A 23654-nucleotide genomic window follows, 5' to 3' on the forward strand; every position below is an offset into this window, starting at 1 on the left:
ACCATTTTCAGGTAAGGTTATTGCCGTTTTCACGTCGATTCGACGAGGTCCGTTTTAGTTACTATTCATGCAAAAGTAATCTAGCACGTTTTTGGGATTTTGAAGCTCGTAGGTGACTTGGTGAGGTCCCAAGGAGCCTCGGAGTGCTTCGTTCGCAGAGTTTTGACGTTGGAAATGCCTGGTTCGAAGTTGGCCGGTTTTGGTTTGTGTGGACAGGTAAGATCTCGTGATTTTTAGGCCTTAAAAATGTTATAACGTTGTTCTACTAGTTCTAGGCTTTAATTTGGTGCAAGAATCGTGGAAAATGGTTGAGAAACAAGAGAGAAAACGAAGTTAGAAGTGCCGGCGCGTGTGGCCGTGCCTTGGCTGGCACGTGCGGCGGTGAAAATTTTTTCTAAAAATATGGTTGTGATCCTGAGGTTGTGTAGGGCACGTTGGTATATTCAATTGTCCATTTTGAGCAATGTATGAGAAGTTATTACGAAAGGAAGGTTATGTGCTTTAAAATTAACGTTTTTATAGTATTTTCGCATATAGGTGAGACGTACCCCGAGGACGAGCGTGGTTTCTCGAGGCAGGGGGGTTACGACCCTTACACATACCAGTGAGTGGGCTTTTGGTTTCCGTATATACCTATATACTTATATTTTCCCAGAAATTGTTAAAAAGGTTGAATTGTTTTATGCCATGCACCACATTATTTTTTGCTAATGCATCACTACGTGCATTATTAGTTGCATACATGTACATATGCATATTTGGGTGCTATGGATGCACAGGTAAGTGCCAGGTAAGCATTATTTCATATTTGCATTCAGTAGTGGTTTGAGGTGCTTAGAGAGCTCATAACCTGCACCCCCGGTGTTAATGCTCCCGCCCAGAGTAGGGCACAGTCCTTCACGTGATGTTCACCTCCCGCACCACACGCTCAGCTTGGATCCAAGTTAGGTGCACAGTTCTGTCGTACAGACCACATTAGGTGGTTCCGACTCGTGGGCAGGTTCAGTTATTGAGTTTGAGATTTGAGCTCTATATTTATATATGCAGCCGTACAGGTCACGTTAGGTGACTTCGGCTGCCAGGTTACGTGTTATTGATGTGATTTATACCTGAGCACTTGCATTTCATTCTGAGGTTTCGACATGGCATATTCTTGAGCTTGATTGGCATATCTATATATATACGAGCATATGTTTATTTTCTGGGATGTATAAAGGTTTTACGGCGAGGGGTTAGAATATTGTTTTTGAAATGGTTTCTGAAAAACTTTGTTTTTGCCCACTCACGCTTTTGTTTTGCGCCCCTCCAGGTTCTAGTTGCTTAGCAGGTTCGGTGGTTTCCCCAGAGGGCTTCCCGGCATTTCTGACAGACACTCACCAATGTAGGGTCACCTTCGGGTGCACTGTTGTCGCATCATTTTACTTTGGACTGCTGTAGACTTATTGCTTTGAACTTAGCGTCTCACTTACGCTAGCACTTGTTTTTACTACTTTGTATGCTAGTTTTTAATTATTCGTGCTTTTATATTACTTTTTACTAGCTTCCGCACGTGCACATGGCTACGTCACTTCCACGTGACGGCCAGCACGCCCTGATCTCGGTCGGGGTGTGTCAGTTTGGTATCAGAGCTTAGGTTTGGCAGTCCTGTATCTTTTGTGAGTATTCTAATGGTTTTGGTGCCTTCTGTCAGAACTATGCCGCCTCGTCGGGAACCACGTCGCTCTGATGAGCCTAGTTTCCCCGATATTGCTCAGCTGTGGGAAGCTATTGCTACAGCCATTCAGTCGGCGATCCGCCCTCCCCAGAGGACTTCTCTGGAAACTATGTACAATTTAAAGTTGGATAAGTTTGAGGGTAATGAAGGTCATGAGGGTGCAGAGCGATGGTTAGAGCACATTGAGAAGACTTTTCGTGTTTTAAATAATCAGGGGAATCTTCCAGTCGAGAAGTGGGTTGAGACGACCTCGTGGTTTCTGGGTTCGGAGTCTGCAGCTTGGTGGGAGCAGGAACTTCGTCGTTTGACTCCAGCTCAGAAGACGGATTGGAATGTTTTCATTAACTTATTCAAGAGAAGGTTTGTGCCCCCTGAGTACATCGATCGTAAGAAGCAGGAATTTACTGAGTTGAAACAGCGGAAGATGACAGCGAATGAGTATTATTGGAAGTTCACTAATTTGTCTCGCTACCATCTGGAGATCGCTGGTAATCCGGCGGAGATGCTTCGTCGTTTTCGCTTAGGTACTAGGAAGAAATGGCGTTCTATGGCGACCACTACTCATTATGAAACTTACCAGGATTTCTATGAGGTTCTTCTGAGAGTTGAGGACTCTGAAAACATGACGAGTGAGAGTGATGAAGAAGAGAAGAACGGTAATCAGAAGAAAGATGTTAAGGGTAAAGGTCAAGCGTTGCTCGGGCCTCGTCAGACTCAGAATTTCAAGAGGGGTGGTACTAGTTCTAGCTCTTCTAGCGGTGGTTTCAGCGCCATTGGTCAGGGACGTGGAGGTAGGTTTGCTGGTGGTGCTCGTGGCCAGAGACAGGGTGATGGTGGCCGAGGTAGGGCCCCACTTTGCCGTAGGTGTAATAGTCGGCACTTTGGTGAGTGCAGGCGTGGCAGCAGTGGTTGTTTTACTTGTGGGCAGATGGGAAATTGAGCTGCGAATTGTCCCCAGAGTCAGCAGCAGAAGCCGCAGCAGACTTTCTTGCCACCACCTGCACCTATCCAGCAGATTCAGGGTCCGAGTAGTTATGGGCAGGCAGGTCGAGGTGGTCCCTATCACTATCAGGGTGATGCTGTTCCTTATGCCCCAGGACAGTATCAGTATCCCCAGGACCCGTATTCTCAGGGTGGTTATCCTCAGTACTCTAGCGGCTATATGCCGTATCCTCCAGCTCCAGTAGGCGGTTCTCAGTGGTTTCAGGGAGGACAGTTTCAGCAGGGAGAGATTGCCTCGAGTAGTACAAGGTCTTCGAGGCAGTTTGGTCAGCCCAGTCAGGGGCGTGGTACTCAGAGTTGCGGTGGTCAGACGAGCAGAGGTCGCGATGGACGACAGCAGACCCAGGGGCGTATTCATAATATTTCGCTGCAGGACGCTCAGAACAATCCGGATTTGATTATGGGTACATTAAATATACTTGGTTATTTTGCTAGAGTATTAGTTGATTATGGTGCTACACATTCTGTGATTTCTTATACATTTGTTCAAGTGACGCAACGTCGCCCCACACCTCTAGGGTACGATTTAGAGTTCGCTATGCCTAGAGGAGAGAGATGTATTGTAGATCGGGTGTACCCAGGGTGTCCAGTGATAGTTAAGGGTGTTGTTATGCCAGCTGATCTTATCCCGTTAGATATTGTTGATTTTGATGTGATTCTGGGCATGGATTGGTTGCATTTCTATCGTGCCAATATTGATTGTTACGGGAAAATAGTTACGTTTCATCATCCTGGACTACCTGTGGTTACTTTTGTGGGTGAGCAGAGTGGGGTGAGACATGGCGTTATCTCTGCTGTGAGAACGAAAAGGTTATTGTCTAAAGGCTGCCAGGGGTACTTAGCTCATGTGGTGTTGGATGAGGCCGTTCCTAGTAGAGTTGAGGATGTGAGAGTAGTCAGACACTTTCCCGATGTTTTCCCCGAGGATTTACCTGGTTTACCACCAGATCGAGACATGGAGTTTACTATTGAGTTGCTTCCAGGTACTAATCCTATTTCCTTGACTCCATATCGCATGGCATCTGCTAAGTTAAGGGAATTGAAAGTTCAATTGCAGGAATTAGTAGACAAGGGGTTTATTCAGCCTAGTACTTCACCGTGGGGAGCTCCAGTATTGTTTGTAAGGAAGAAAGATGGAACATTGAGGCTACGCATTGATTATCGGCAATTGAATCGGGTAATGATTAAAAACCGTTATCCATTGCCACGTATCGATAATTTGTTTGATCAGCTTCGAGGTGCTTGTGTATTCTCCATGATTGACTTGAGGTCTGGATATTATCAGCTGAAGATCAGTAGGGAGGATGTTCCTAAGACAGTGTTCAAGACTCGTTATGGTCATTACGAGTTTCTGGTTATGCCATTTGGGTTGACAAATGCACCAACTGCTTTCATGGATTTAATGAACCGAGTATTCCAGCCATATTTGGATAGGTTTGTTATTGTTTTCATCGATGACATTCTGGTGTACTCGAAGTCGAAGGCGAAGCACGTTCGACATCTTACCTTGGTGTTGAAGAGGCTGAGGGAACACCAATTGTATGCTAAGTTTAGCAAGTGCCAGTTTTGGTTAGACCAAGTTGCGTTTTTGGGGCACGTCATTTCTGCTCAGGGTATTTTGGTGGACCCTCAGAAGGTAGCAGCTGTGGAGAATTGGGAGCAACCGCGAACCGTCACTGAGGTGAGGAGTTTCCTTGGTTTGGCGGGGTATTATCGGAGATTTGTTAAGGATTTCTCCGTGATTGCTTTACCACTGACGAGATTGACAAGGAAGGATGTTAAGTTTGAGTGGGATGATAAGTGTGAGCAGAGTTTCCAGCAGTTGAAGCATTGTCTCACTCATGCACCTGTTTTTGCACTCCTGGACGATAGTGGTGATTTCGAGGTTTATAGCGATGCTTCCTTGAATGGTCTGGGATGCGTGTTAATGCAGCAAGGTAGGGTGATCGCTTATGCTTCACGTCAGTTGAAACCTCATGAGTTGAATTACCCTACACATGATTTGGAGTTGGCTGCCATTATCTTTGCGTTGAAGTTGTGGAGACACTACCTTTATGGAGAGAAATGTAGGATCTTTACAGATCACAAGAGTCTCCAGTATCTTTTTACTCAGAAGGAACTTAATCTTCGTCAACGGAGGTGGATGGAGTTGCTCAGCGATTATGATTGTACGATTGATTATCACCCTGGTCGTGCAAATGTAGTTGCTGATGCACTTAGCAGGAAATCTCAGGGTCGCATTAATGCGTTGTACGCTAGTCGTATTCCTCTTTTGGTGGACTTGCGTGCTACGGGAGTGAGGTTAGAAGTAGAAGATCGAGAAGTGGCGTTACTTGCTAATTTTCAAGTCATGCCAATCTTAGTTGATCGGGTGCTTGCAGCTCAGGTAGCTGATGAGCAGACTCAAGAACTAATCCAAGCTCGAGAACAAGGAAGGAGGAGAGACCTCAGAGTTCGTGAATCGGATGGCATGTTGATGCAAGAGGGAAGAATGTTCGTGCCAAATAATTTGGATTTAAAGAATGAGATTCTTGATGAAGCACATATCTCGGCTTACGCCATGCATCCAGGAGCTACAAAAATATATCATACCATTCGACCATTTTATTATTGGCCGGGTATGAAGAGGGAGATAGCTGAGTATGTGAGTAGGTGCGCTGTTTGTCAGCAAGTTAAAGCAGAAAGGAAGAAGCCGTTTGGGTTGTTGTAGCCGCTTCCCGTTCCAGAGTGGAAATGGGAAAATATTACCATGGATTTTGTGTACAAGCTTCCGCGTACACATAATGGTTTTGATGGCATTTGGGTAATCGTTGATCGGCTCACTAAGTCGGCACATTTCATTCCAGTAAGGGAGAAGTATTCCTTGAGCCGATTAGCAGAGTTGTTCATCTCGAAAGTTGGGAAATATCATGGTGTTCCTGTAAGTATTGTCTCGGATCGTGATCCACGATTTACTTCTAAGTTCTGGGTGGCTTTTCAACAAGCTTTGGGTACGAGACTACTCTATAGCACGGCGTATCATCCTCAGACAGACGGACAGTCAGAGAGAACCATTCAGACTTTAGAGGATATGTTACGAACTTCGGTGTTGCAGTTTGGGGATGCTTGGCACCAGCGGTTGGATTTGATGGAATTCGTCTACAATAACAGCTTTCATTCGAGAATTGGCATGGCGCCATTTGAGGCATTATATGGTAGAGCTTGTCGCACACCGTTGTGTTGGTCAGAGGTTGGAGAAAGAGTCTTAGTGGGTCCGGAGATTGTTGAGGAGACTACTCAGAACGTCCAGGTGATTAAGTCAACCTGAAGGCAGCCCAAGACAGGCAGAAAAGCTTAGCAGATCGGCATGCTACGGACAGAGCGTATGAGGTCGGAGATTGGGTATTTCTGAAGCTTTCACCGTGGATAGGTGTGGTGAGATTTGGGAAGAAAGACGAGTTGAGTCCCAGGTACATCGGACCATACATGGTCACAGAGCGAGTTGGTGAGGTAGCTTACATGTTGGAGTTGCCTCCGGAGCTAGCCAGAGTGCATAATGTGTTTCACGTGTCCTTGCTTCGACATTACGTTGCTGATCCATCTCATGTGATACCTCCGCAACCTTTGGAAATTAACCCAGATTTGACTTATGACGAGGAGCCAGTGACGATACTAGACTGGAAGGAAAAGGTTTTGAGGAACAAGACGGTGAACTTAGTGAAAGTTTTGTGGAGGAATCATTTGGTTGAGGAAGCTACGTGGGAGACGGAGGATAGGATGAGGGATTTGTATCCTAGATTGTTCTTTGGTAACTAGGGGTTATATTTGGTTGTTTTGAATTTCGGGACGAAATTCTATTAAGGTGGGTAGGTTGTGACATCCCGTCCCGAGAATATCGAACACGTGCGTGTGAAATGACTATATTGCCCCTAGTTCGTTTCGTTTACGTTTATTGGTTGTTTGATGGTGTGTTGGCATGTGTTGGGCCACACACACACACTTTCACCCTCACTACCTCTCTGTCCCTTTCCCTGTCTCTCTCTCTCTCCTGAGTCCTCTTTCCTTCCTCTTCCTTTTGAAAACGTACGGACACACACAAACGCACTCAAACCTTAGCAGATCGAGGGAACCAAGACTACCTTCGTGCTCGTGAGGCTGAGAGGAGTCCAGTGGTACCATTTTCAGGTAAGGTTATCGCCATTTTCACGTCGATTCGACGAGGTCCGTTTTAGTTACTATTCATGCAAAAGTAATCTAGCACGTTTTTGGGATTTTGAAGCTCGTAGGTGACTTGGTGAGGTCCCAAGGAGCCTTAGAGTGCTTCGTTCGCAGAGTTTTGACGTTGGAATCGCCTGGTTCGAAGTTGGCCGATTTTGGTTTGTGTGGACAGGTAAGATCTCGTGATTTTTAGGCCTTAAAAATGTTATAACGTTGTTCTACTAGTTCTAGGCTTTAATTTGGTGCAAGAATCGTGGAAAATGGTTGAGAAACGAGAGAGAAAACGAAGTTAGAAGTTTTTCCAGTTTCCGGCGCTGGCTCCGGTGACGTCGCCGGAGTCTTGCCGGAGAAGGAGACGGAATATTCTGTCAATTCTGACGAAATATTCCTGACGCTGTTAATGGAATCTGTCAAAACTGACAGAATGACGCCGTCAGCGTGCCAGGCACGTGCCTGCGCGTGCCCGGTGCGTGGGGGAACGTGCAGCGGTGAAATTTTTTTCTAAAAATATGGTTGTGATCCTGAGGTTGTGTAGGGCATGTTGGTATATTCAATTGTCCATTTTGAGCAATGTATGAGAAGTTATTACGAAAGGAAGGTTATGTGCTTTAAAATTAACGTTTTTATAGTATTTTCGCATATAGGTGAGACGTACCCCGAGGACGAGCGTGGTCACTCGAGGCAGGGGGGTTACGACCCTTCCACATACCAGTGAGTGGGCTTTTGGTTTCCGTATATACCTATATACTTATATTTTCCCAGAAATTGTTAAAAAGGTTGAATTGTTTTATGCCATGCACCACATTATTTTTTGTTAATGCATCACTACGCGCATTATTAGTTGCATACATGTACATATGCATATTTGGGTGCTGTGGATGCATAGGCAAGTGCCAGGTAAGCATTATTTCATATTTGCATTCAGTAGTGGTTTGAGGTGCTTAGAGAGCTCATAACCTGCACCCCCGGTGTTAGTGCTCCCGTCCAGAGTAGGGCACAGTCCTTCACGTGATGTTCACCTCCCGCACCACACGCTCAGCTTGGATCCAAGTTAGGTGCACAATCCTGTCGTACAGACCACATTAGGTGGTTCCGACTCGTAGGTGACCCGCGATTATTCACACAGGCTTCACGTGATCGTAGCACTAGAGCGTATATATATGTTACACCCAGGCCTGTCGTATAAACCAATTTAGGTGGTTCCGACTCGTGGGCAGGTTCATTTATTGAGTTTGAGATTTGAGCTCTATATTTATATATGCAGCCGTACAAGTCACGTTAGGTGACTCCGGCTGCCAGGTTACGTGTTATTGATGTGATTTATACCTGAGCACTTGCATTTCATTCTGAGGTTCCGACATGGCATATTCTTGAGCTTGATTGGCATATCTATATATATACGAGCATATGTTTATTTTCTGGGAAGTATATAGGTTTTACGGCGAGGGGTTAGAATATTGTTTTTGAAATGGTTTCTGAAAAGCTTTGTTTTTGCCCACTCACGCTTTTGTTTTGCGCCCCTCCAGGTTCTAGTTGCTTAGCAGGTTCGGTGGTTTCCCCAGAGGGCTTCCTGGCATTTCTGACAGACACTCACCAATGTAAGGTCACCTTCGGGTGCACTGTTGTTGCATCATTTTAATTTGGACTGCTGTAGACTTATTTCTTTGAACTTAGCGTCTCACTTACGCTAGCACTTGTTTTTACTACTTTGTATGCTAGTTTTTAATTATTCGTGCATTTATATTACTTTTTACTAGCTTCCGCACGTGCACATGGCTACGTCACTTCCACGTGACGGCCAGCATGCCCTGATCTCGGTCGGGGTGTGTCATGCATGGCAATATATATGACACACACATCCTATTAATAACATTGCAAAAGATGAAGAATTGGTATAGAGAAAGAGAATGAATTGGTAGAGAGAAACAAGAGAGATTGTATTGATTGATTAGACAAAATGTATGCAACTGAACTTAAGAAAATGATAGCTATACAATCCCTTATGTAGCCATATATCATAATTACAATAAAACCCTTCTAACTATACTAATAAACTCCACTACTGAAATAGTACCATGTGGTATTTCTGTTATTACTAAACATTTCTGTTATTACTCCCCCCTCAAGCTGAACTTGGTGTAGCCAAGTGAAGTTTGAACTAGCTAGAGCTCTGAAACTAATCAGGAACTGCAAGACGTTTTGAACGTATGACAAAGGTTGTGGTGAAGAGTAGTATCCAATGAATCTGCTTCAGAAATGGGTTCTTCAGCTGAAAAAGACCATTTGCGAGGTTATGGTGGGATGAGACAATGCCCACTGTGCTTACTTTCCCAAATTGTCACAACCAAGTAGTATTACATCTGGAGCAGGATCGAATTCTCACTGTACTTGAATCTGTAAGATTGCAAGGCTTTCATGATTATTAATAAGCTTAGCAATACAATCAAATCTGATATTGGTTTGAACGTACTCAACAAGTTTTCGACTGTGAACTGAGAAGCCATAGTAACACACTCATTGTATATGCAAATTATCCCTTCTAAATTTTGACAGAGACTGGCACCAAATCTAAGGAGAATGACACTCCAAGAAACCAAATCTCCCAAGAAGAATGACACTCCAAGAAACCAAATCAACCAAAGAGAATAACACTCCAAGAACCCAAATCAACCAAGGAGAATGACACTTCTTTTCACTTCGCTGACATGAAACTTAACGAAAAATTATACTGATTTCTACCAAGAAAGACTGACACTTTCTTTGACAGTAAAACAAATCTGATATAACAAGAGATTGATACTCCTGTGCACTTTGCAGAATTTACACTTACTTAACCAAGAAGGAATGACACTTTCTTGGGATGAATATACATCATATCACTAGACTACACTTCAGCATATGAAAATTTCAAGATTACGACTATCACAAAAACCCCTGATTTTGCAGAAATCGAAAGCATCACAAAAATTGGCACTACCCAGAGCACAGTAAATCATCTCAACAATATTATAGACATATGCATGAATTCGAAGAACCGAATCACCTGACATGCACCAGAATTTGAACCAAAACCCAAACTTTAAGCCTCCACAATCAACAATTCTTCAAGAAACCGACGAGCAAACTAGTTGACGATGACAATCGGCCTTGGAATTCATCAAACAGAAAGAAATTCTCACTGACGCAAATCAACAAACAGGTAGAATGCATAGAACTTTACTTTACTGAAACCCCATAATTCTAGCACTAAGAAACTTCACCAAGAACAGCAAATCATCCACAAGAACCAAGCAACTACAAATCATGCGGTAGAAGAGCGAAAACAAAATCCCCAAGCAACTACAAATCATGCGGTGGAAGAACGAAAGGTCACCAAGGATCAGACCAACCCTCTTTCGCAATTGGGATTTTTAGGGTTTCTTTCGAGGAAAAATTCGAGCTGTTCGAGGGAGGATCTGAGAACCTAATCAAATGGCATCGCAGTGGCAGGGAGCGATGGACGCTGCCATGCTCGACGACATAATCAAGCGGCTCATGGAGGTCCGACTGGCCCAGCCAGGGAAGCAGGTTTAGCTCTCGGAGTTGGAGATCAAGTAGCTCTGTGTCACAGTCAAAATTTGCTCAAGCTCAAAGCCCCATGCAAAATTTGAGGTGAAACCCAGATGAAAAATTGAGGTTCTTGATTCTTGTTCTCCATGGAAATGCTTGGATCTTTTCACAGTAGAAAAATCCCAAAACTAAACACAAAACCCTGGGAAGAAAAATCCAGAGACCAAAAAAATAAGAACTACGAATACGAAAATACGCGAAAACGAAAGAAAGTAATGAAGAAAGGTAGAAGAGGAATCGACTACCGAGATCCATGGTGTGAGCCTTGGTGGCTCTAATACCATATTAACTACATTGCAAAAGATGAAGAATTGGTACAGAGAAAGAGAATGAATTGGCAAAGAGAAACAAGAGAGCTTGTATTGATTGATTAGACAAAATGTATGCAACTGAACTTAAGAAAATAATAGCTATATAATCCCTTATATAGCCATATATCCTAATTACAATAATACCCTTCTAACTATACTAACAAACTCCACTACTGAAATAGTACCATGTGGCATTTCTGTTATTACTAAACATTTCTGTTATTAGATCCCCTTCTATACAAAAGGCATACACAGAATTCTCCCTTGTATATAAATAGCCCTATATATATGACTACCTCCACGCACAGGGCCACAGTTGAGGAAAACATATAATTCTCACTCTTCTCTATCTCTGCAGCTAGTTGCTTCTTGAGTTCAAGAATTTTATTTTTCTGGTACAGCCGGCAATGGCAAAGGCTTTAAATTTTGTGATGTTCTTCCTTGTTATGCTGTTCTTTGCTCTAACAGTAGAGAACCATGTAAGCCATCTTTCATCTCTCTCCCTCTAGAGATAAATATGCATCATTGTATATACACACACATATGTATACACCTCGTCATGCAAGTGTGGGGTTGTTGTCAGCCCACTGCATTTCAAATTTGAACTCACTTAATATAGTTTAGAGTAGGAATATCGCTTGTATTAAATTTTTTTATAAATTTGTATAACATGCCTGCTTTCTACTAGCAAGATCTGTAAGTTGTACTCAGATGAAAATTCTTTGCATGTTGACCATCTTAACCTGCCGTTAGTTCCTTGGCTTGAATTCTAACAGTATACTTGAAACAGAGATAATTTCATTGCAGTAGGATTGTAAAAACAAAGCAGAATGTTTTATTCAGAAAACAAGAAAGTATATATTTTGTTCAGTAGTACTGCTATTGAGTGCATGCATGTACATTATTCTATCCCGAGACACTCGCAAAGAAATTGGGTGTTAAATTTAAATTGAAAAAAAAAAAAACTAAACTAAAATTATTGAGTACATGCATGTAGATTATTCCTTTGCTTGAATTCTAACAGTGTACTTGAAAATGTTCAGGCTACTACCACTGGCACTGAAGCTCCAGCACCGCAGCCCCAAAGCAGTAACAACCATACCATGGTGAAATTTATATATTTTTCAGACTGCAACTTTTTTAAATTATCTGATTTTTCTGCCTCAGTTTTAGATACATTTTTTACAATATTAGATTGTTAATTAAATGAAATCTCAAGTTTATAATTATCTCTTGCTCTTATGAAATTCAGAATGGAATCACTGAAGGCAGTCTTCAACCTCAAGGTAAGGATGCTAATTAAGCATGTATACATTACAATCGTATTAGTATTTAAAATATTAAGGAAACTTTACCTAGAGAGACAAAAACACGAAATACATTTCATACAATTTTACTAGTTTTGAATCAGTTTAAGGAGAGACAAAAGCCCAAACCCCAACAAATCTACCTAAAAAACAAGCAAACCAAAATTTTAAAATCCCTGCTATGCCCCTAATATACTTGTCCAAAACTACACCATTAATAAAAACTTCAAATTGATTTTAGATCTTTAAAAACTAATTTATGCAAGATTAGTTTCACAATTCATGTACTTTTGCAAGATTGGTTTCAAAATTTTTGCATTTCTGCAAGATTAATTTCAAAATTTTTTCACTTCTACAAGATTAATTTCAAAATTCCTGCACTTTTGCAAGATCAGTTTCGATATTCTTGCACTTTTGCAATATCAGTTTCAAAATTCTACAATTCTGCAAGATTAGTTTCAAACTTTCAGCATTTTTGTAAGACCAATTTCCAAATCATCAAAATCTCAAAATCAAATACTTTCAGAAAATACTACAATAAAAAAACAAAATTAAAAATCCCAATAGTTTTCATATAAGGAAAAAAACACCCATATATCTAGGGAACGATTCGAAGAAGAGGAGCAGAGAGAAGTATGAAGAAGAAGTAGAAGAGAGAAGACGAAGGAGGAGAGAAGAAGAGAGAGGAGTGGAGAAGAAAAAAAGAGGAGAGAGAGAATAAGAAAATAAAAACTCATCTTGAAACATAGAGGAGTAAAATTTTCAATGTAAAGACAATTTACAATTAAAATAAAAAAGGTATATGATATAACTTGCCACGTGGATAGATTTTGCCCCTCTATGCAATAAATAAAAAACTTCATCTCTCTCTAAACTATAGTTTTATAATGTAACTTTACGTGTAATTTTCTAAAAATTAAATGCTTTTTAACCAAAAAAAGGGAAAAATGAAAAAAAAAAAAAAAGGTAGATTAAATATTTTTTTTGTATTGAAGCTGATTAAGTGATAAACATTGTAGAGTGCGGTCCTCGTTGCACCACAAGATGCTCAAACACACAGTACAAGAAGCCATGTTTGTTTTTCTGCCAAAAGTGCTGTGCCAAGTGCTTGTGCGTCCCTCCAGGCACATATGGGAACAAGCAATTCTGCCCTTGCTACAACAACTGGAAGACCAAGAGAGGAGGCCCCAAATGTCCTTGAACCAGCCATTCCACACAAAAAATTTCATTATGTAAACCTTAGTGAAATAAATAAAAAAGGACGAAGTTCATGTTGATTTTTTTAGTGTTAATGACAATTATCTTTCAAATTATAATTGCTTATGTCAGCGTTTTAAATTGTATACTTAAATTTGATTAGACTTAAAATTCTGCATGTTACATCAAATATGTTGTTTACAGATGTTTATGGAAAATATTCAACTGCTTATTAAATTAAGGTAGTAAAAAGTCCCCCTTTTCTTTCCCTTTTCTTTCCCTTTTCTTGGATGGTAATTTTCCTCCGAATATGGAGAATTGGAGATTCAAAGTTCCATTGCTTATAGCTTCCTTGTTTGTAAATAAACTGAATTCGAAATTGTCCTTCATTCCAAGGAGTAGCTTGTAATTGTGCACAAACTAAAGAATATTACAAAGAGAATCCTTTGTAGATTCCTCAACCATACAAATAGTAATGTATCTTAGTTATGATGTTAACAGGAAATTGCTAAACCGAATACAAGACTGATTGAAGATGTCCGATATTAGCAAATCCTTCTGCAATCATATTAGCTTCTCAATTTATGTAACATATATATGGTACCATTAGGAAATTAGATCATTAAGTACCATATATCATTAATGAGTGAGGAAAGTCGCCAATTTAGAGCTTGCTTTTAACGCCATAGCCTCTACCTGCAAAACAGTAGAATAACCTATTGGACTACAAATATAAATTGGTTTTGAAAAGCCAGAAGCTGCTTCTCTATTGCTTAACAAAACTATCAAAATTGGTTTCGACATTTATATAGAACTATAAATTATAGAGTTATGATGACACAAAGATATATATAGGATGAACAATCTTATTACAACCATAAATTCACCATATGCTTCTATCACATACGGCTTTCATGGACAGCTGCACTGGGGTTTAAGGAAGCAAATGAAAGAAGCATCTCATCCCTTTGAAATATAGCCATCTCTTGTTCTGCCAGTGTCACCCACGCTTCAATATTTTCACCAAGTTTACTATCAATCAAAACTATGAAGTTTTTAAAGCCCATAGAAGTAGCAACCCAAGTGGGTTTCCCCCACCCAAAATCCATATCATATATTGGAAATTTGCACAAACTTGTACAACGAAAAATATTAACTCCTCTTGAGCTGAATTCAACCTCCTTTTTATGATATTCGGAAACCACGGCGAAACCATCTTCGCCTTTAAACCTATTAGCCTTGTCGTTGCAAAAGTCCGTTAAGCCTTTCCTCAACTTGACAACAACCTCATGTAATTTTATATCACTTTCTTCAATCAGCACTGGAAACGCCCAAACGAGATTACCTACAGTATTGGCCGGCAGTGGAGAGACCATTCTTTTGCGCAAGTTCACGGCGTGGAACAACACTGATGGACTTGATGACGATGTTGATATGGACTGTGCAGCAGCAATAGCACATTTGACCACAACTGCAGATACTAGTTCCACATTTGTAGGGTTGTTAGTTGTAATAGCTGCTTTTGCCTTGAGACTGGCCATCTTTGAGGTGCTGAACACAAAACGCCTAGTGGTGAAATTTTGAAGTGGGTCTGGGATGTCCACGGCGCGTGTGATCAACATCTCTGAAGGCGGCAGCAACGTCGATCCAATGAACAAAGGAAGCACTTGACCTAATCTCTGGCCATGACCAATGAATTCTGATTGATCAAGAGCAGTACTGGCTGCCGTCCAACTTTGGACAAAAGTGCACAAGGATGAAGCGTCCGCGATCTTGTGTAAAAGAGAGACTGCAATAGCAATTCCTCCACAGTTAAAGAGAGTGAGTTGAACAAGCAGAACAATAACATCTTCGTTTTCAGCACTGGAGGTGGGAATAAAGTGCTGGAATAAGGTGGAATCAGGTTGGGAGAGAAAATTCAAGAGGTGGCAATCCATTCGGGCTTCTACAAAATAAACCCCTTGGTCATTCCACTCAATGGTAGCAGCGTCTTTGAGCCGCCCGGCAAGTGGATAAAAATGAACCAAGGTTTTGGACAACGACTTCTGAAGGTGGCTAGACATTTTCAATGCATGGGGATTGAAGTCACCATAAGTATGATCATAGTTGCTGGTAGACGAGTAGAAGAAGATCATATTGCCATACAAATTAGGACTATATCTTTGGTCCAAAAGAGAGAGCTTGAAGTTTTTGTGATGATGAGAAGTTGGGAAGGATGGCCTAATTGTTTTTCTTGAAATGATCTTGACCTTCATTTCTTTCACCATCGCTCGATCATTTGCTGCTTTTTCCAGTTCATCGGTTTATATATATTGGCGATTGGATGACATGAAATGTAGAGTAATTGGCTCCATCTTAATTTTTTTTTTATTATTTATGAAATGAGACTAAACCTATTCTTTCCTTTTGCACTTGACTTTGATTAGAATAGTGTGCTCATTTTATTTCTATTTTTCTGATGAGAACATCGATGAATAAAAACTATCAATTTTCTGACTATAAAATATATTAACCTAATTATGAATTCAATATGAAGCATCCCACACAAACAATTGTTATTTTATTTTTATGGTCAAGCATAATTTATATATAGGGCCACTATGGAATAAATTTATACATGCAAGTAGTCTAGTTGTTACAATTTGTTTAAGAAATGAGATATAATCTCATAATTTCAGCATCCAATGTAGCATTAAGTACTAATGATGCAGGGTGCAGCAGCTAGAAAAAAAAAAAAAAAAGGAAAACTAATAGCTAGGGTCCACTATCTCTTAGTGTAAGGAGACAACGTAGACACTAGAAAGGACTAAGCAGCAACCTCTTACAAAGAGAAAGACACAAATATGAGATAGAAATCTCTCTGAATATTTCATTCATCAACTAAAACGTTCAACATCCCCACCTTCCAGAAAGAAGTGGGTTTTATCACTAATTTGTAACTTACATTTAGTATTTGAAAGGGCCTCAAACTTAATAACACTGAAAATTGAAAATTACATAAAGAAAGGCTATTATCAGCCATAAAAAACGTCTTAGCTATTATGAGTAGCCAAAAAAAGGCCCCTAAGCTATTATTGAGTTTATTTAGTCCTACTTAATAATGTTAATAATTCAATTTATCCCAACGATCCATAAATGAATTAGCCATCATGTTTGCATCAACTAACTAGTTAATAAAGAAATGATATCTAATTAAGACTTGAGTTCACATTGTTGATGTCTATACACGGAAATAGCCTACTTGTTACATTTTTTTAAGGGAAAAGATGGATGATGTAGTTCATATGAGCCCTTAGATTAATTTTATGATATATTAAGTTATCAACTTGAATCCAATTACATTGAAACACAATAATTGTGACGTAGTTGAATTTAAAAAAAAAATTACCGCATGAAACTTTCCGTGTTCTTCTCTTATCTTCTCTCTCCACCACATCCCTTTCTTTTATCCATCTCTCTCTTAATTGTTCACTCTCCTTCTCTCCTCTTGAGCTTTTTGTTTTTTTACCTTTTCATGCATGAAAAAGGGAGATGTATATGTTTCAAAATTTTCACCGTCTTCAGAAAATTTCATATGAAAAAGGGTTCACGCGTTCAAGAAAAAGATATCCCAATTTTCGAAACCACACAATCTCAATTTTGGGTACTTTGTAACTAAATGGGTTTGAATATTATTGATAAAAGAATGGATGAAATTGGATGTAAAGTTATTAAATTGGAGGGTTTAGATATTTGATGAGGTGAATAGGTTTTGTAGATGGAAAAGATTCGATATATGATGTGAAACATTATTTTTTCTTCTTATTTTTATAGTTTTTATCAATTAATATTTTATTTGTGTGTAACAAAAAATATTTAAGTTGATAGCTTAATATGCCATGAGATTAATCTAAGAATTCATATAAAAAGGGAAATTTATGCAAATTGGCCATTTTGTTGTTCTTGGAACCAAAATAGGACAAACCTACCATGTACACTCCATGCTCACCATGCATAACAGTGAAATGACGAAAATACGCACATGTAAATTGTAAAAACTCACAGATGATGGAGTCATTTGTTTGATTTCGAAGAAAGAGATGTTGAGAGAAAATTGTGAACTCTGAGTTTTTGGGTTGAGCAGATTATTGAGCTCTAATTTTGAAGAGAGGGAAGTCGAGAGAGAGCACAAAAGAGTGAGCTCGTGGGTTTTAGGTTTAGCTCGAAACTCTGAGCCCTGATTTCGAACACATGGATGTCGAGAGTGAGGTGAGAACAGTGAGGTTGGGGTTGGTTAAGCTCAGATTTGTGAGCTATGTGTGTTATTCTTCCATAACCAAACATAACAAAGTCTTCCATCCTTAAAGATAACACGTTTGTACTATTTTTCCGTTTTGACTGCTATTTTTTTCGACGATTGAAGCTTCGATAGACATATTTCGGCACCCCAAGCATCTGCTCGATTTTGGAGGCTAGTAAGGTAGGGTGTTCAATTCCAAGTCCTATATCAATGATTTATGGGATATGTGGGTTGTTTGTAAGATGAACTAATACTTATAAGGTCAATTAGGGTTTGTGTTTCATGTTGGGGCTAGGTTGTGGAAAAAAGCTTTATTTTTGACATGCTAGAATGCTGGGTATGTTCCAATTTCTGTTAAGTATTCAATTATACAAATTTGGGAATTTTGGGGAAAATTTCCCGTTATGTTCATATGGTGTGCATGGCTGTATGTTATATGTAATTTCAAGTGGGAATGTTCACTAGTTTTGATGCATATATGTTATATGTAATTTCAAGTTTGTGCAACATAACACAGGGGAAATACCTGTAATGGTTTGTTACAGTGGGAGGTGGGTTACATGCGATAATGAAAAGGAGTACATAGGCGGTGAAGAGAAAGGAGTTGCTGGAAGCTTGGTCATAATGAGAGAACTTGTAGGGAACTTGTTACAATCCTTGAGACCACATGATTCTTCCGATGTTCCACTAATATTTATTTTGTTATGTGACTGTTGTAGATTATGTTATAAGTGTGTATGTGATTGTTGTGGATTATGTATGCCATTATTGTGGATTACATTCTAATTTTATATGTGACCATATGATTCTTCTGATGTCATGGTAATTCTTCACATATATTTGACCATCACTCTAACCTTATATATGTGATCGTTGTGGATTATGTTGTAATTGTATCCAGTATATGAATAACATGCCGTATCTTATAAATGTCAGAAACAACTCCCTGCCCAATCTCCAGTTTTGTGTAGATCATGAATATAGTGTACATATGAGTGCATGTGGTGTGCATATCGTGTGCATAAGTAACAGCGGAAGCTAGAGCAGAAGTTGCTAGCTTTGATGCCATTTTCTTAGATCACATACTACTTGCGTTTTGTAGTGATGCTTTTCATATTTGATACTTGCTTTTGGTAGTGATGTTTTCGGAACAATGAAGGTCTATAATATATAACTAACAATTGGCTATTATTCTAGAATTACTGACCTTATAATTCATGTATTTGTACATGGATTTGTAATCAATAGCATATAACTAACAATTGGGCAGTATTTCTAGAATTAGTGACTATATAATTCATGTATTTGGACTATGGATTTGTAATTAATAGCATAAACCCATCTTTAAAACTTATTTGTTATTAATTCATGCATTGGGTTTACATGGACTTGTAATCAATAACAGAAACCCATCTGTAAATGTATTTGTTAATATCCATGAATTTGTATTTACTATTTACTTCATTTGAAGGCAATGTTAACACCTTATTGGGTCCATACAAATCTTCTGCTTCTTGTCGAAGTATAAACCATCTATTTAAGTTTTCTCGTAAAAATTGTGTTTTAATCCAAAACCAGAACATAAAGAAAGCCAGAACCACCTCATCGTTTGTATAATCTCTTTCGGACAAGCTTCTTGTCCAAATACTCATGAAGGTTGCTTCACGTTATTTTAGTGACCTATTTTCAGCAAAGATAAGTTGCAAAAAGTTCAACCAAATCGCCCAAGACGATTGCATAATCGAACACTCGACATTAGCAAATTTGAAAGTTTCAATCTGCTTAATTCATGGAGCAGCTATGAAAATGTGTCCATGTTCTTGAAAAGATGCAGGGATTTTGGCAATTCCGAGGTCTTGTATAGGCTAGCGATGCGATACTACTTCCAAGACAATATAATAGAATCCGAAATTGAGTCTCTAAAGATGGCGATCTCAAAGGGTCATGAAGTAGCAATGTACGTGTATGGTGTGATCTTGGTGTGCTACGGTGGGGATTCGAAGTAAAAAGGCCTCAAGCTTTTGTATTCTCTCAACCATCACAGATTGGGATGGTTGAGCGTAATGGAAATGCTACCCTGAAAGCATGCAACGAATGTGGAAGTCCACATGGTCCTTTCACGTTCTGATCACATCGGGATTTCTTTGACTATGACAAATTCAGTAGCTGTAATTCATGCAAATGGCATCATGAAGTAAGTATGTTTTGTGATATATTATGTGGTGAAGATAGGTAGAGTAAATTTGTTTCTTTTCCTTTACTTTTCTTGTAATAATACTGTTTAAATTCCAACATAAACTTTTGAAATTGACAAAGTTTTGCATATTGCTCTTTGATTGTCATTTTTTCGGTAAGGTTGATTCCTGATTTCGGTAAGGTTGTTTACAATTTAAGCGAATCCTCAATCTTCGTGGACAATCTAAGGTCTCATCATTACCAGCAGTGAATGGTAGTAATAGACGGTACCCAAGGTCTTATCATTACCATGTAAGAGAGTGCAAATCAAATTATTAAGAGCTCATCCCAAAATATTATGGGAACCCAAACAACAAAGGAAAATGATATGGTAAATTTTACAAAACCTTATATCTACTTTGTCTTATCACTAAGATTATGAAGCCAACCAATTCATTTAGCAACAAACCATGGAAGCCAAAAATTGCTAAGCAAGTAGTAGTTTTTAGTTTGGGATTTACGCTAAGATGTGGTTGGTGCTTTTTCCAAGATAAAAAAACATTCTAAATTGGGTAAGTCTTGTCCCTTTTGGCAACAAGTGCTTAAAAGAATTCCTAGGCCCACAACACATAATTCCACTTGTCCTTTTTGCCGCAATTTTCCCCTTCCTTGTATAAGCCAAGAGAACAAGTTTTGGCACTACTTTATGGCCCACTTTGCTAGGCATTCATGCATTAGTTCACCACCTTTCAGTTATGCTTAAAATAACATAGCAAAATATCAAAAGTTTACTAGAATAATAAAGTCAAGAACACTTTAAGGCTAGGATTATGAAGTGGAAGTTTCGTCTTTTCTAGAATAATAAAGTCAAGAACACGTTTTATGTGAATCATTGTGGTAAGAAGTGGTTTGATGTTGGACTCACAAATGGAGATGATCTTAATTTTGTGATGCAAAATCAGTCATGGTACATTCGTGGGCAAATTTTTCATCTTAAACACTAGACCATTGAGTTTAGTGACATGTGTTGATGCACAGTATAAGTATGAACGCATAATGAAGCTTTGTAGTGACATCTTGAAGCTTTGTAGGTGAAGTTTTTGTGTTAAAGCTTTGTAGGTGAAGCTTTTGTGTTGAAGCTTTTGTATTGAAGCTTTGTAGGTGAAGCTTTGGTGTTGAAGCTTTTGTGTTGAAGCTTTGTAGGTGAAGTTTTTGTGTTGAAGCTTTGTAGGTGAAGCTTTTGTGTTGAAGCTTTTGTATAGAAGTTTTGTAGGTGAAGCTCTTGTTTTGAAGCTTTTGTAGGTGAAGTTTTTGTGTTGAAGCTTTGTTGGGCACCATAAATTGATTTTGCTTCACACTATCTTGATCAAGAGTGTGTGAAGCTTTTGAGAATTGTAGTTGCTTTCCATTGATGAAGCTTTGTTTGATGTTGAAGCTTTGTAGGTGAAGCTTTTGTGTTAGTCACCATAAATTGGTTTTGCTTCGCACTATCTTGATCAAGAGTGTGTGAGGCTTTTGGCATTTGTTGTTGCCTTTCATTTGTTGAAGCTTTTGTTGGCACTATAAATTGAGTGTGTGAGGTTTTTGACATTTGTTGTTACCTTTCACTTATTGAAGCTTTTGTTGGCAACATAAATTGATTTTGCTTCACATTATCTTGATCAAGAGTGTGTGAAGCTTTTGAGAATTGTTGTTGTCTTCCATTGATGAAGTTGTTGCGTTCCCCCTTTTCTATTTTTTTATTTTTTTGGAATAGGGGGAACTGAAAATTTGAAGTTTGAAATTCCCTAGCTTGTGGAAGTTTCAAGACTTTCCATGTGGGGCTTTCTCAGGGTTTGAATTTGAATTTTAAATTTCTTTGGTCCTATTGAACTTATATAAGAAGGATAAGTCTTCATTCTTTAACTTGCCTTCATTTTCTTATTTTGTAGTAATTTTGGAAGACAGAGTGTTCTCTAGTTGAGAGGGATTCCGGCATTGCTTTGCATCATCTTCAGGTTGCTAGTTTTCTCCACTAGATTGCATGCTTTTATTCTGGTTGAATTGTTTGAGTGTTCATGTATTTGGTTAAGAACATGATGAACTGGTTAAGCTTTTTCTTCATGCCCTAGGAACTTCCTTATGTTTCGATCTTTCATGTAGTGATAGAGTTTGTTTCTGTTTGTTGTAGATGTCAAAGTTTGGAAGTCCTAGTGATAAGGGCTCCCCTAGCTCTAGCTCTAGGTTTGAGCTTGCAATGTTGGAGTCTTCAGGGCCTTTGTTGGAGTCTTGTACCAAAGAAACGTTGGATGATTTTCGCAATTGTCAAACTTTAGCCAATATTGGTTCTTCCTTCTTCATGTCAGTGGGTGAGGGGGTTGTTTTTGATGCCATACCTATATTTCGCTCTGAGTTCACAACAGACCTTTTAGAGAAAAACTTGTTAGATAACGAAAGGCAGCTTGAAGCCCTAAGGCAGTTATGTAGTATCCCCCGCAGTGTAGGAATGCATTTGGTATATCATGAAGAGTTGCCCTCTGAATCGCCCAAGGGTCATGTCATGTTCTATACCCAAATATTGTTGACCTTAGGGGTGAAATTGCATTTGCACCCTTGGTTGCAACGGATGCTATCTTTCATTGGATATGCGCCTGGGTAGCTCAATCCTGGTTTTTGGGATACCTTGATCGGGTTTTATATTATCTAGATGGAATGTGGGTTAGGTGAGCCTTCCTTCCATCAGTGGCGTTACTGCTATAAGATGCGCCCAGTGAAAGCATGCCCAGGGTATGCCGAGTGTGCATGTTGGAGTGAGAGAGAGCGTATTGTCTTTGGTAAGAAAAAGGCGTACTGCACTTGGAAAAATCATTGGTGCTTTCTTTATAATGATTGGGAGCATGTTAGGGGTGTCACACCTGAGCGACGTGTTCTTACTCACTTCCAGACTGTAGGTTGTAATGTATCCATTGTTCACATTGTTTGCTATTTGTTGTAGTTTCTTCTTGTGTCTAACATTTTCCTTCATGTAGTAACTCGAGGCAACATCAAATTGTTCGGACGGGAATTGGCTGATGTAGAGAAGGTGTTAAAGGTGCCTAAGGAGGATAAACATTTGGGCAAGCTACAACCTTTGTTTCAAAAGTACAGTTTCCAACCCCTAGTGTCGGAGTGCCAGAGACGAGCAAGTAAGTTGTATCCTTTATTTAGCCCCCTCTTTCTTTTACAAAGTTGCATTCTTTACTTTGATTTTTCTTGTTCAGTGGAGAAAGTGAGCAAGAAAGGGGGGGGACTAGCACCAAGAAAGGGAAAGCACCTATGTTAGTTCCCGTAGATGACATTTGGTTTCACAAGGGAGCTCGTAAACACCGGGTGAGGCCAGCCCCTAGACCTAAGTCGCAAGAGGAGGTCTTCAAGATCACTGCCCAAAGAGAGCTGAAGCTGAGGCTATCGAGTGTGCTGTTGCCATAGTTGCAGGGGAGGAGAGACGACTGTTGCCTCCTCTTCCTACCATCGATCCCATGTTTCCTCTAACCATGAAGTCCACTGACCTAAGAAGGTGACCCTAGCTCCAGCAGTAAGAGGAAGTATAAGGAAGAGGTTGACAGCATCCATTGGAAGGATTTGAAGGTTGCCATGCAGCCAAGTAGTTTTAGGTATGTCAATAATTGCTTGGCAGGACGTTGATCCACTGTTGACGAGCTTGGCGTGCCGTTAGATGAGAATGAATCAGATCGTGACCGGATCATCTTGTCATGTAAGTCATGACTGAGTACGACGACAGATTACGAGAGGTCGAGCGGTACAAAGCAAAGTTTAAAGAGAATAATCAGCTTGTGAATGATGCCAGAAAAATAAGCAAAGCTTTGGCTGAGGCCATTCACCTC

General features: G+C 39.7%; 2 protein-coding genes across 2 annotated transcripts; one reads left to right on the plus strand and one right to left on the minus strand.

Moving 5' to 3' along the window:
* The first annotated feature begins 11098 nt into the window (after positions 1–11098).
* On the plus strand, positions 11099–13463 carry LOC103939283 (protein GAST1). The gene is made up of 4 exons (XM_009349352.3): positions 11099–11312; positions 11877–11939; positions 12086–12119; positions 13160–13463. The coding sequence occupies exons 1-4, from the start codon at positions 11241–11243 to the stop codon at positions 13339–13341; spliced, it is 351 nt and encodes a 116-aa protein (XP_009347627.2). The 5' UTR covers positions 11099–11240; the 3' UTR covers positions 13342–13463.
* Positions 13464–14236: 773 nt separating this feature from the next.
* LOC103939287 (acyltransferase Pun1-like) lies at positions 14237–15604 on the minus strand. Its single transcript, XM_009349355.2, has one exon. The coding sequence runs from the start codon at positions 15602–15604 to the stop codon at positions 14237–14239; it is 1368 nt and encodes a 455-aa protein (XP_009347630.2).
* Between the last annotated feature and the right edge of the window lie 8050 nt (positions 15605–23654).

Source organism: the organism of the source record quoted next, unplaced genomic scaffold (genome assembly GCF_019419815.1).
Source record: "Pyrus x bretschneideri cultivar Hongxiangsu unplaced genomic scaffold, Pyrus_bretschneideri_v1 Contig9, whole genome shotgun sequence".
Lineage (NCBI taxonomy): Eukaryota > Viridiplantae > Streptophyta > Magnoliopsida > Rosales > Rosaceae > Pyrus > Pyrus x bretschneideri.